The sequence below is a fragment of the Papilio machaon genome, chromosome 12 (assembly GCF_912999745.1).
Source record: "Papilio machaon chromosome 12, ilPapMach1.1, whole genome shotgun sequence".
NCBI classification, from domain to species: Eukaryota; Metazoa; Arthropoda; class Insecta; order Lepidoptera; family Papilionidae; genus Papilio; species Papilio machaon.
The window spans coordinates 7550839-7564461 of NC_059997.1; the positions used below are offsets into that span (position 1 = coordinate 7550839).

The 13623-nt window shown below is 33.6% G+C and overlaps 1 protein-coding gene across 1 annotated transcript in view; it reads left to right on the forward strand.

The window, feature by feature from the left end:
• LOC106710431 (GTP-binding protein REM 1) overlaps window positions 1–13224 on the forward strand; it is a 28890-nt gene extending 15666 nt beyond the window's left edge. The window contains exons 2-5 of the mRNA XM_014502484.2: window positions 10594–10809; window positions 11589–11674; window positions 11957–12146; window positions 12572–13224. Coding sequence (XP_014357970.2) covers window positions 10594–10809; window positions 11589–11674; window positions 11957–12146; window positions 12572–12849 — 770 coding nt within the window. The 3' untranslated portion in view covers window positions 12850–13224. The remainder of the gene's footprint in view (window positions 1–10593; window positions 10810–11588; window positions 11675–11956; window positions 12147–12571) is intronic.
• The last annotated feature ends 399 nt before the right edge of the window (window positions 13225–13623 follow it).

Genomic DNA, 13623 nt, shown 5'->3' on the forward strand with positions numbered 1-13623 from the left:
CTCAGACCTACTGAATATGCTCACAAAATTTCATGAGAATCGGTCAAGCCGTTTCGGAGGAGTACGGGAACGATAACTGTGACACGAGAATTTTATATATTAGATTCAACTTATAACACGACCATGTGCAAGTGATTTACGATTTTACTTACCTAGAGAGTGGTAGCGAGAAATAGTGAACAGAGAAACCACCAACTTACATTTATATAAGCGCAATACATTATTGTTTATTCTGTTATTAAAAAAAAAAAGCTTTAATCCGGTGACGACACCGTCTAGTTTCGGATCCATCGGGGGTTCACCAGAACTAGTTATCAAAATAAACCCCATGAAGATGGACCCCCGACCGTCATCGAACGATCATACGTGAGTTAAGCCGTTCTTATTTAATTTAAATCACGTAAGTTATTTTATTTTGAATTTTATGTTAGGAAATACTTTATTTTACGATATAATTCTACATATTTCTAATCAAAAATCATTGAGGTATGAACTGCTTTGATTTTTGCTGAATTCAAGATATTAATGACTTCAAAGTTGCAAATTTATTTAGGAATATCTTCATAAGATGCTCAGCTCTAACAAACAATTAACTACGTGTTCAATATGTCTCCACAAATATTCGTGGATGTTTCATATCTGCACCGCAGCACAGTTTGTTCCCGCGGGAAACAGAGTGTGAAATGTTATATAGAGGCGGTTTACACTTCGCTGAACTTGTATGGCACAGTTTTAAATCTGTTGCTATGGAAACGTTTAACGTTATTTCGGGAGTCCAACTAAAATTGAAATAAATTTAAAAGTACCCAAAGATACTCAAATACGTAGAGTAGATTTAATGATAAAAATTTATTACTCTATAAGTAATAATATATATAAAGTGAAAGCTCTACGCTAGCTGACGAGTCGATTCCCTAACGTTCAGTTATTTTCATACTTAACAATTTCTGACATAGTAAGTGAGAATTGCGTTGCTTCAGTAGTGGCCTAGAAGTTTAAAATTAGTAATTTTTCCCTTTGTCTATGCAATTGTTACGAGTTATAGTAACGCTATACATTTCTACCACATCAAAGGCAATAAGATTTTCAATTTTAAAACCGACGAACGATTCCGAAATTTTCCGAAAATAGCCGAACGCCACGCGAACTGGTACCAAAATAGACGGACGCACACGCGGCGGCCGACGTAATACCTGACCCTATTACTGAAACGTTTTGCCTTCTAACTATAGATACTTCGGACACGAGTAGCCATTATGGCTGTCGATTCATTTGTACTCCTACTACAAATTAATAAAAAAAAAACAAATACTAACTGTCCTCACGTGTAACTAAGCTCTCATTCGCACTGCCGTTTTTTTAACGTCGCATTAAAACGTGCCTTTGTCGACTTTCGAGCGACGAACGCTTAAATTTCCTTGTTCCGTTGATTCGGCGCTCAAAATGCAACACAACGTCACAAAAAAAGTATGCTGTCGTATGAACATATACATTTGTTCTATACGAACGATTTTTAACGCGCGTTAAATGAATCGATCGTGCTATTGAAGGTGTACTGTGTAAGAGAAGCGAAATACGAAACAAGTGATAACTCGGTTCGCATAATTCGTAAAGCCGACACTATAATTGAAAGTACATAATATTTGATATACTCTTGCCATTTGCCAGTAAATCAATTGAGGACTTCTTAGTACTTTTGTCCCTTTTCACTCCTTTGTGTTCCTTTTAGATATACCAACATGTTAAGATTTCAATTATAAGTATGTATGTATGCAGTTTTATGATCGTACACATTTCGACAGCATATTTTAAACTAAATTTATGGTCACCCTAAACTACGTGAAAAACTGTGACATAAAAAGTTAATGGCGTTAGGACATTAAACTTGTCCAAACACATTAAATGCTTGATGGTTTTAGTGGGACCGCTTGGATTAGAGCTTAAAGTATTTAGAGATTTACTCATTTAGGAGTTTATCTTGTGGAAAACTTTTTAGAAAAAGATAGGAAATGTTAATAAAAGAACACAAGGAAGTTAGATCATTGTAAAAGCTTGGATGGATGTTTGAAAACTGCACAATGGTTGGACCAATATAAATGAAAAACAATCAACTCTTTAGTAAACAAAAGTAAATAAATATCACCTAATAACTTTAGTATTAGTATATTTAATGAAGAATTTTCTTAAGAATACAGTATAGAAAAGGTTTTACTGGTAAATAGAAGACGTGGGGATTTTATCTCCGGATGGGACCGTCTTCACAATGGACGGGCGGACAATGGATGCCACAGAAATTGACGCGTCTCTATTGTTACTCTAACCGACAGTTACTGTAACTTTTATAATATAAATAGAGATTTATTTAATTGTTTTCATATCCACAATTAAAGGTATAGATGTATACAATTTAAACATTTACTATATAACCCCAAAAAATATAGTTAAGCACTGTTTAACGAATAAACACGTGCTTAAATTCTGTCATGCCGCTGATTGGTATTATGGACGTTAACATGTTTGTATGTTTTTTCACCATAAATATGATTAAATATTTTAATAACCAGATTGGTTAAAAATTCCTACAGTGACGATATAAAACGGTTGAAGTATTTTTACGATAAAATGTACTTGAAATCCATTTTTAAAATGTAATTAGTAGAATAGCGTAGTCTTTATTATATGAGCATTTCTAAATAATAGAAAATAGCTACTCCCTTAGGCACACTAGCGCCACATGTGCGTCTAGTCTGTGGTCCAAGTTAGAGGCGGATCGCAACTGCATTAAATCACTACCAAACGATACATATCTCTTCACCAACGGCCATTAAGATATCGTGTAAACAGATAAATCTCATCGTCTATAATACACAGAGGTGCAAATCCTATATCTATTGTAAACTTATGCCAATTTCACGTTTCTTCAGACAAAAAGCAGGCGTTGAGTTGTCTTAATTAGTAGGTTTCTTTTGAACTTTTGTTTATAAATGCTTTTTTTTAGATTTCAGTAACTTATGATGTTTGGTTTATTCATTCGTACGATTTGGATGAGGTTATATTCTTTTCATCACATGATTTAATCAGGGCAATTAGCGATAAAAAATGTTTTTCGATTTTACTTATTCGTTGTAACTTTTGGTTGAAAAGGTAAGAGCATAATCTACAGTTTTATACATAAAGGCATAGATTGTGGAACGCGACTAATTTATATGCATGGTTTTTTTTTTATAATACTTGCTTAATGAAATAATATCAGCTTCATATTTCATATTCCATTCAATTAATATTTAACTGATTTAAAATAAAAATAGAATTAAATTACAATTAGATTAAGAAAAATAATTAAATTACTCTAGCTTTAATCTTGTGCCTTGTGATTACTAGAGTTAAACGGGTCGCTGCCAAACTATAAAATTTTTTGGCAAGGCCACCGCTAACTAATGTTAGTGTTTGTAAGTGCTTCCATTTAGACGATTAGAATAAAATCAATATCGCTTTGATTTATACTATTTTATATTAGTAACTTTGGTTAGAGAACTAATCCATACATCAATTCGTTTAAAGTACAATATAATTAAATTCCGATGTTTTATATATATTTCAAATAGTTCACAACAACTATATAGCGAACGATGTTGGTTATACTTTTTTCCTAGCGCTAGAAGGCTTTTTAAGGAAACAGCAAAAAGGTTAGTCGCATCACAGGAGACCGAAGAGCTGGCACCTCAGACAAAGAATTAGTCTAGCCATTCAAAGGGGGAACGCTGCCAGTATCTTCGGAACCTTGCCTAAAGGGACACCTTTTAATGACATATTTTAGTTTTTATGTATTATATTTAAATTAAACCCATGTATATTCTATCATGTAATTACTAAATAAATTCTTTTTTTTTTTAAAATGGTGATTATTTAATGGTTTTAATAACTGGCCAGTATCAACTTTATGTACACTTGCACTGCGGAGTACAATGCCAAATAATTACTCTTCAAAATTTTCCACGACGTTTAAGCTAAAAAATTAATAGTATCCATTCATACGTAAACCATTATCCTCATGTTCAAAATAACAGTCCGTAGTAACGCGTAATGATTTATATGCAATCGTAAAAAAAATCATTACTATTAGTATAAACTCAGTTATTTTCCTAACGCTTTCGTTTAATCGCCTCCTTGAAACCAACGGGCGGTTTCGTGCGCTTTCACGCCTTCGCCACATGTCTTCTAGGCTTTTATAACGACTTTCCACGGAACCAACGATTTAACTACGGTTAGTTTGAGTAAACAATAGCATTATACGATTCAAACTTTATAGAGGCTTGTGGTTAACCACGAGCATGTTTGCGTAGCTAGGTGGTGGGCCTAGTGGTAGGCAAGCGCTCGTAGATGCCCCATCCTCAATTCCCCCGTCACTTCGATACTTAATTTTGTATTGTGGAACGCGTATCGTGGGATATTGTGAGCCTTTATAAAGATTGGATAGTACTATACTACGTATGTACTTGGCTACACGCCAGTACTAACTCTTTCTTGCTTTCTAAGAATTAACTAATCATTAACAATGTCTTCGATAATTACATTTCTATTTTAATTATTATTACGTGTCTTTCTTTCATGTCTACTAGCTTTAGTTATTTTTTTTCAACTGTACAAGTTACTTCAGTTACTCGAAAACAACCATTGCTTCCGACTGTTGGTACACCCGTTCAAAAATAATATTGTTACTTTAGTTTTTTTCAAGTAATACAAGTGAAACGGCCGTGGAAATCAACTGTCATTATGTTATTCACTACACAACAAAAAATTGTCAGAAAGAGCTTTCTATGTCTACCTACTCTAAAACGACCAAATAATCTTGATAGTTGTTCAACGTTATTTAAACTTGCAAATCGTTGATTCCGAAATAAACTTTGTAACAATTTGAAATACAATATGTTAAAATTGTTACATTCATTTTAATATATTCCGTTCACGATGTTAATAAACAATGAAATTTATTAGAAATTTCCATTTCCGTTTCAAAGGGTATGTTTAAAATATAAAAGAGTTATATATAATGAAACCATAATAAAAATAAAAAGAATTTTGATGTTACCACAACGAAAATACTCGTTGAATTGTAAACATAAAACTTTTCAAACATCTGTATAAGTTTTCTTTAGGTATTTGATTTATGATAATTAATACAGTTCTGAAACTATCGAGTTGTTCGAACACTAATTGCATTTATTAAATTTTCGTTCCATTTTTGAATGGAACGATTTGTTCAAACATATTCAGGTCACTACAATTACTCTTTTACCGAGATATTATTTTCCATTTTATTTTAGAACTAGCGATCGCCCACGACTTCATCAGCACAGACTTAACAAAAAGCCTATAACATGCCCGCGTACATCAGCTACCTTCCCGTTAAAGTCCCGTCAAAATCGGTCAAGCCGTTCCTGAGATTACCCGGAACAAACGTAGACTTACGGACAAACAGACAAACATTTTAAAAATAATTTTTGATTTTTTTTAAATTTGAATAGGCATCTACAAAGCTAGCGCGTACCATCTTTAGACCTCATTGTGGTGGGATCGTGTTCAAGCGCTAACTTTTTCAATATAAAAAAATTGGTTTTTCGCTATTAGTATGAAATATATATTTTTTGTAATATTACCTACATATAGACACCCCAATTGTATATCTATATATATAAAAGAAAGTCGTGTTAGTTACACTATTTATAACTCAAGAACGGCTGAATCGATTTGACTGAAAATTGGTGGGCAGGTAGCTTAGAACCAGGAATCGGACATAGGATAATTTTTACCCCGTTTTCTATTTTTTATTCCGCGCGGACGGAGTCGCGGGTAAAAGCTAGTATATGAATAGATTAAATTTTGACATCCTATTTAAGTACGTTCACTTATCTAAAATCTATTAAAGGTAAGTAGTACATATATAGGTATAAATTGAAACGTACTGTAACCAGTTCACTATTTTAGCGAAATTACATAGTCACTTACTCGTTGCTATAAACAAAGCCTGCTATATGCATTTAGTATTTACACAAGGATATAGACTATATATCGGAAGTAATGTAGACATAGTACAAAGGGAATCATCCGAGCCGAGTATGGGAACTCACATGTGCCCGGCGTTCATTTTCCATTTCACTTGGCGGGGCGTTTGCTTATTGGATATCAAGACAGTCGTTATATTGAATGACTAATAAAACAAGTATATCACGTAAATATACAACACCGAGATGTTATTTCAAATGTAAAACATTGAAATACATGTAAAAAAACATTAAAATATCCTTCTCTTTGTAAAATATATACTAGCTGTCGCCCGCGACTCCGTCCGCGCGCAGTTAAAAAATGGGGGGGGGTATGAAAAATAGATGTTAGCCGATTCTCAGACCTACTGAATATGCTCACAAAATTTCATGAGAATCGGTCAAGACGTTTCGGAGGAGTACGGGAACGAAAACTGTGACACGAGAATTTTATATATTAGATAACACAAGTCATATGTAAAAATAGTTCGTAACTATTCAGGCTGTTAAAAATGTGATGAATTTTTCTAGTATTATCTTAATTCGTATAGTAAATGCGAAAGTTTGTATGGATTAATGGATGGAGTTTGTAACCACACAAAACCAGACTAAACAGACCTGGATGAAATTTTGAACAAAGATTACTGCCTAGAACAGCATATACGCGACTGACTTGTTTGTTAATTTAACACGCTCATTGTGTGTGTGTAAATACATGTGTACGAAATAAAAAAAAATCGACATTTCATACAGACATTCCAATTTTATTAATATGTATATATATACGAATACATTTGAGTATACTCTACTAAACGTCTGCCACACCTCTAAGGGATCCTCTACTTTACACTTAGCACGAGAGAGTTACACTAAGAGTTTGTTTTTGTGAAAAGTGAAAAATTAAAAATAATTTATTGACATCCATAAATACAGTGAATTATCCAGAATCCTCGCACTAGGTGCAACCTGTATCGCGAGGACTTCAGTGACTACAAGAAACATCGTTAGATGGCAACACATGGGCATTAAACAATATTAGAGTAGTTAGGAGTTAAGTAAAGTTAATTAAATTAAACGACAGTTCAGAAGTGGTATTTTTCCATCTCAATTAATATACCTTTATCTTTACATAATATACGTCACAACTTTCTACGCAGATCGCACAGTTGATAATATAAAATGGTTTTAGCACAGACATGAAAGCGATGCTGTTTTATCGTCCTGACGCACACCGGCGATAAACTGATCACACGCCAAAATCACACCTCCTTTTAATTTTATATTTATATAATGTGTATTACATTACAATAATTAACATATTATATTATATACTTTGATTATCCAATATCGTAAAAATTGTCTTATATATAAAATTCTCGTGTCACAGTTTTCGTTCCCGTACTCCTCCGAAACGGCTTGACTGATTCTCATGAAATTTTGTGAGCATATTCAGTAGGTCTGAGAATCGGCCAACATCTATTTTTCATAACCCCCCCCCCATTTTTTAACTGCGCGCGGACGGAGTCGCGGGCGACAGCTAGTATTATTATAATATTGTCATCACATTCAGTCTCTAAAAACAACAAAGATAGCAATCATATATACAAGTATAGGAATTGAAACATCAAGGTAACACACCGGCTTGAAAATATATAAATAGTCCATTACCAAACTAGTAATTTAGTGGTCAATAAGGGAGTCCTCTACAGACTAAGGGAGAGGTAAATATGATAAAGCTGTACTCAAAAACTGTTCGAAACTAATATTGTATCCATGCGTCGCGAGTATCTCGTTGCGCGCTCTGTACACACAACGTTAAAATACCGGATTCTTAAAAATCGCAGCGATTTTTCTCACTACGATTATGACAAATAGGTTGCGAGCGACTGGTTTGCTAAAGAACACAATGTCGGCGAGTCGTAACTGCATATGAACCTCTATATTATAGTATTATGTAAATCGATTAAAAAAAAATCGTCGGTTTTAGAAAATTTAGATATCTTTGCGTACGAAAGGTGTTCCCGCTGCCCGTTTGCCCCTTTCTCTTATATAAAAAAAAAAAAAAACGAAGGGCCTTAGATGGACAAGAGAGTTTATTATTGAATTTTTTTTTATAATGTTTTAGTATCTCGATTTTTCAAAACACATATCGTATACCAAAAACATTAATATAATATATTATGTTTATATTTTCAAAACAAATAAAATATGTTTTTACAGGTATTTCATCGGTGGAAAATTACAAATATAAATACTAGTCTTTACTTAGATGACATATTATTTCATCACACCTCCACTGCTCATCTACAAAGCTTAAACAAATGGAAAATGTTGTAAATACATATTTTATTTCTATTATAAATGTTATAACAAACATATTACAATGACGTTTCCATTATCCGGTTGAACAGGAAATAAAGTTTTCTATTTCATTTGTTGCAAAAACGCACACTTTGTAAGAAGCGACGTAAACGGATGTGGAGTTGTGCAAATTTTCCATAATATTACAGTTAAAGAAAATATTATAAATGCTTTGTAATGTTTTCCTAAGTGAGGGTTTCTACTGTTGTAACAAACGTATCAAAATGTTAGCTTGAGATATTGTCCAACTGACAGCTGAACAACGACATTGATCGCTATGTCAGGTAAGTCATATGATATATGACCATTTAGAATTTGAAACGTTATTCTTTCATAACATAAGATGGCAAAAATGGCCAGCTAAATTCGTCAAAATAAAGAAACGAGCGCTGGTCATAGACATCAGCATTTATATCTTCAAATGCCTACCTTGAATGAGGATGTTTACCCTTCCTATGCGTTCCCTCCTCCGCCACTATCAATTATTTATAAAAACACACTGCCATCTTTATTCTTTTGTACAGATTGACAGAGATGAAATATATTTGTTATTAACTTTGTACATACACTGTTTAAAATTTCAAAAATTGTACTATAATTCTCGTTTTTTTTTTTGTTATTAAGTTTAGTTACCCTACCACCTAAGTGCAAATGGTGTGAGAGCAATGGGGCCTGTTGAAAATCAGCTCAGGTAGGGCCGATGTCGTCCCTGTATCAGCTGAGCTGGCTACCTTTTGCCACGTTTTTAATCTTTTTGTTTTAATTTTAGTTCATAAGTTTCTTTTGTGTGGCAATAAACGTTTATTCTATTCTATTTTTGGACGGATATTTCATCAACGAATATACGAGTCTCGAAAATATGCCGATGCTGAGATAGTTCAGCATTAAATCACGTCTCGATGTCGCTTGGCTACGATATGTAACAATTGTACAATTGGTATGATTCATAAGTCACTTTCGTTCATTACTCCATTTTGCTGCACTTGATGCTCTGACGTCAATCGGATGTTTACTGCAACAACCGCGGCTTGTTTTAGCCGGCCCTTACTGTTTACGTTCCCTCGGCTAAATTCGTAACCAACTTACAGTTGGCCCAGCCACCGCAAAGTACTTCCTATATTTATTTGGGTAAAACAACACACATATTAAGTTTCAAAATATCTTGGTTACCTTTTATTAGACTCGAAGTAAAAAGGAATTAACGAACGAAAGGACAGGACAGGACCTAATTTTGAAGTTTAAATCAAAGATTATTATTTCAACTTATCTCTCAAATTCCGATGTTAAGTTGTTAGAATACATATATAATTTGAATTTCGAACAGTATTTGTTGTAGTTTCGGTAACGTAAGCAGGTCGCTTTTACCCTTCCTCTTACAACGCATTGACGTCATCTGACCGATTGGTACTAACAGCTATAAATCCGACATCACACGACGGACCGGGGCCTGAGCGTCATTTCTAATTGCTTACGCGAACGACTAACACATTTTTAAATTAATATGATTTTAGATGAAGTATTTCTTATGCCATCTGTTATATGGTAATTAGAAATTATATTGACCTGAAATTATCTTTACTTGAATAATTACATAATAATGATAAGATTAAAATTGAAAACTTCGTACTTCTATTATTAAGACGTCATAAACATTAAGAAATGTTAAAATAAAGAATTAAGAATAATTTAATATTCTTTGTTTTATTTATATTGGATAAATATCATTAAAATGTTGTCGATAAATGTTTCAAAATTATTAAAGTACTCAAATTTTCATCGTCAGAAAAGGACGTCCTTTAATGGGTTTTATTTTAACAGTTTGAGACTACTGAAGCTCAGAGATGCTCCAATTTAACACAGAACACCTGAGCCCCTTTTAAAAGTTTCCAAAGAAATTGCACCAGTTTGAAAATAAATGTTTATCGGAACTTGCTTGCATAAAGAAGCAATTTTTATTTGAAAATCCAAAACCGGTTATTTCAACATTCAAAATTCGTGATATGTTTATAGATTTAATTAACCTTAGATAAAACAAATAACTTTTATGCTTATTTAAATACCTTTCCCTGTTTTCCTTTCGTGGAGTCGCGTGTCCTTTTTTCATTAGTGCAGCCAGGACTTTACGGCCATAGTCACGCGACCAGTCACGTGAAAATAGGCATGTTACTTAATAACGTTGTTTCTCTTGTAGGTATAGTGAACAGAGGTGACTCGTTCCGTCGCCGCCGCTCCCGCTCGGGCAGCCTAGCGCCCGCATCCCCAGCACAAGCCACCCCGGAGCCCCAGGAACGCAAACCTGTCGCTTGTCACCGCGTGGCCATGGTTGGCGCACCGGGCGTCGGCAAGACTGCCCTTATCAGTCAGTTCCAAACCAGCGAATGTATAAACGCTTACGATAGACAAAGAGGTTAGTATCTTGTGTAATTTCATCATCAGTTTAGATTAACACCCCTCATTCATCAGCACTCCTTAACCATGCTCCTTTCACGTAATCCAATAGGTCCTACTTGCTTTCATTTATTCTAGCTAAATAATTATATCACTTTTGCTCTAATTTAGAATCTAAAACCTTAAGAAATTGATGCCGATATCATCAGATATATTCGCGAATGTTTAACTAGATTTATGAACTTCAATTATTATGTTCACCAATCTGTTTCTTATTGCACAAAGATTTACTAACTGCCTTCCGACGTATCCCCCATATTAAAATCTACCCTTTTCTCATATTTCACAATAGAACTTCTAAAAATTGGACATTTAAAAACTTACGAAACATTACCCTACTGTCAGTAGAGTAAAAAATTTCTCCCTTCAATTCTGTTTACTTTAACAATTGTCTTTTTTCGATAAGTGACGTAAGAGACTGTTAAAACAAGTGAAAATCGCAACCAAGTAAACACAATTGTCTGTGTTGTATATTTTTCCTTTGTTCTTAGAAGCTTTTATTTCGCTAGCATGAGTTGGTCGAGACAATTTAACGGAAAATTTTCTACTTTATTTTCTACAAACTCAGCTCGACAACGTAATAAAAACGAACATACGAACGACAACTATACTAAGAATCAAATTGCAAAAGTAAAATAGTAAAGGTAGTAAGAGAACTCAGGAACAGCTAGTCATTTGGTATTTTTTTTATAATATTACAGAATGCTCGTTTAAGTAATTGGAGTTGTTTCTTTTCAGATGTCGACAGTTCGGAGCAAAAGGTGTCTATTCTACTAAATGGTGAAGAATCAGAATTATACTTCGTTAATTGTACTAGTGCAAAGGTAAACTTAATGAGTAATAGATTAGAGACGAAAATCGCTTGCAACCAATAAATATTCAAAACTATTCAAGAACAAAAATAAGTAGCATTATTAATTACTCTAGTAATATTGAAATTGCTTTTGTACAACTCAAATATCAGCTTTGAGCACTTGGCAAAGATATCGTCATCATCTCTCTAGCCTTATTCCTCTCACGTGGGAGGCTCTAGAATAGATTATCAAGATAATGTATAATACTAAATTAAAAACAGAACAACTAAAAATGACATTACACTTTCACAGGAAGAAATAGATCGTCTCGAGCCACCTGACGCGTTCGTGGTGATATACTCTGTGGTAGACAAGGCGTCCTTCCAGAAGGCGGAGCAGGAGCTTGCGAGAATGTTGGACTGTGACATGCTGCGCTCCAGACCAGCACTCCTTGTCGCCAACAAGATAGACCTGGCCAGGAGTAGAGCTGTCTCCACACAAGGTGAGCCAATAATAGTAGTAAAGCTTTTAACAGCTTTAAATAGAGATTTTAACTTTCAACTTTATATTAGTGAATCTGGATTTGATGTTATTAATATTTATTTTATATCGTGAATTTGTTTTAAGCGAATCGGCATTAAATTAGAACATTTCTTGTAATTTCTCAATATTGATTCACTCCTTCAAACTGACTTTGAGTTGAAAAGATTAAAAAAGTTTGTTGGCGACAGAATTTATTGCCCTCATTCTTCCCCTATTTAAGGAGTAAATTGATTTCCCAGGCGAGCTTGTTAGCGGTTTCTCTGGAATTACGGGCATATTTCTTAATGAAGGAATCTTTTGAAAGAGAGCATCTGCGTTTTAATAACAGCTAATTAAAATTGTTTAGAAACAGAGTGTATTCAAATGTATTTTTGTTAATTTCAGACGGAAAATGTCTCGCTTGTACGTACAAAGCAAAGTTCATAGAAGTGTCTGTTGGTATAAATCACAACGTAGATGAATTACTAGTTGGAATTCTGAACCAAATAAGGCTAAAGAAACAGCAGTATTCTGCTGAAGGTGGAAGGGAATCTTCACCAGCCCATTGGTATAAATCGAGAGGTGTTGTCAGAGCTAGTATGAAAGCCAGACAAATGCTAACTTGGATCTTCGGTAAGGAAGATGCTAAATTCAAGAATTGTGAAAACTTGCACGTCCTGTGAGTGGAGAGTGAAGGGCCGGTGTTCGTGTAATGAACTTAACTTGAACAGTGACTTATTGAACGCGGCCGATTTCTTATTTATATTGTGTATGAGTCTTAAATTTAGATTTTAGACCAATTGGATCTTAGAGTTAAGTACAACGAGCGCCTCTATTGAAGTCATCGCTACTAAACATATTGTGTAAGTTTCCACGGCTGAAAATTATGAGTGTGCGAGACGATATAAAGCAAAGGCATATCAAGTTTATATATTTTACAATTGCTCTCTTCGCAGAATTTTAAACAACATTTAGTCGTACTAATGTGACGAATTGTGGCGCTTGTTAACGTACTAAAGCGCCAAAGATACAATCTATGTATTTAATCTTAGGTTAAGTGCCAAGTTTGAAAGAATTTAAAATACGTATTCTATAGAACTTAAGTATATAATAATTTCATTAATATTATATCGAAACGACGTATCAGCAATATTAATTTAGTTTAAAATATTTTCTATAATATATTGTAGAATATTTTAATGTATAATATTAATTATAAATATTTACTGGACCATTTATAATGTAAAAATAAATATTGCAATCATCAAGTGAGAATATATACATTATACAAAATGTAACTTAACTAACTTATTAGAAAGGAAACAATTTTACAATATGGACTTGTACAATTTTTCTTGAACCTTAAAGAAAAAAAACATGTTTCAACTTGTGAAAAAAAAAATGCATTATGTATTTTAAATTGAAAAAAAAAGCTGTGGTATTTATTATAAACTCAT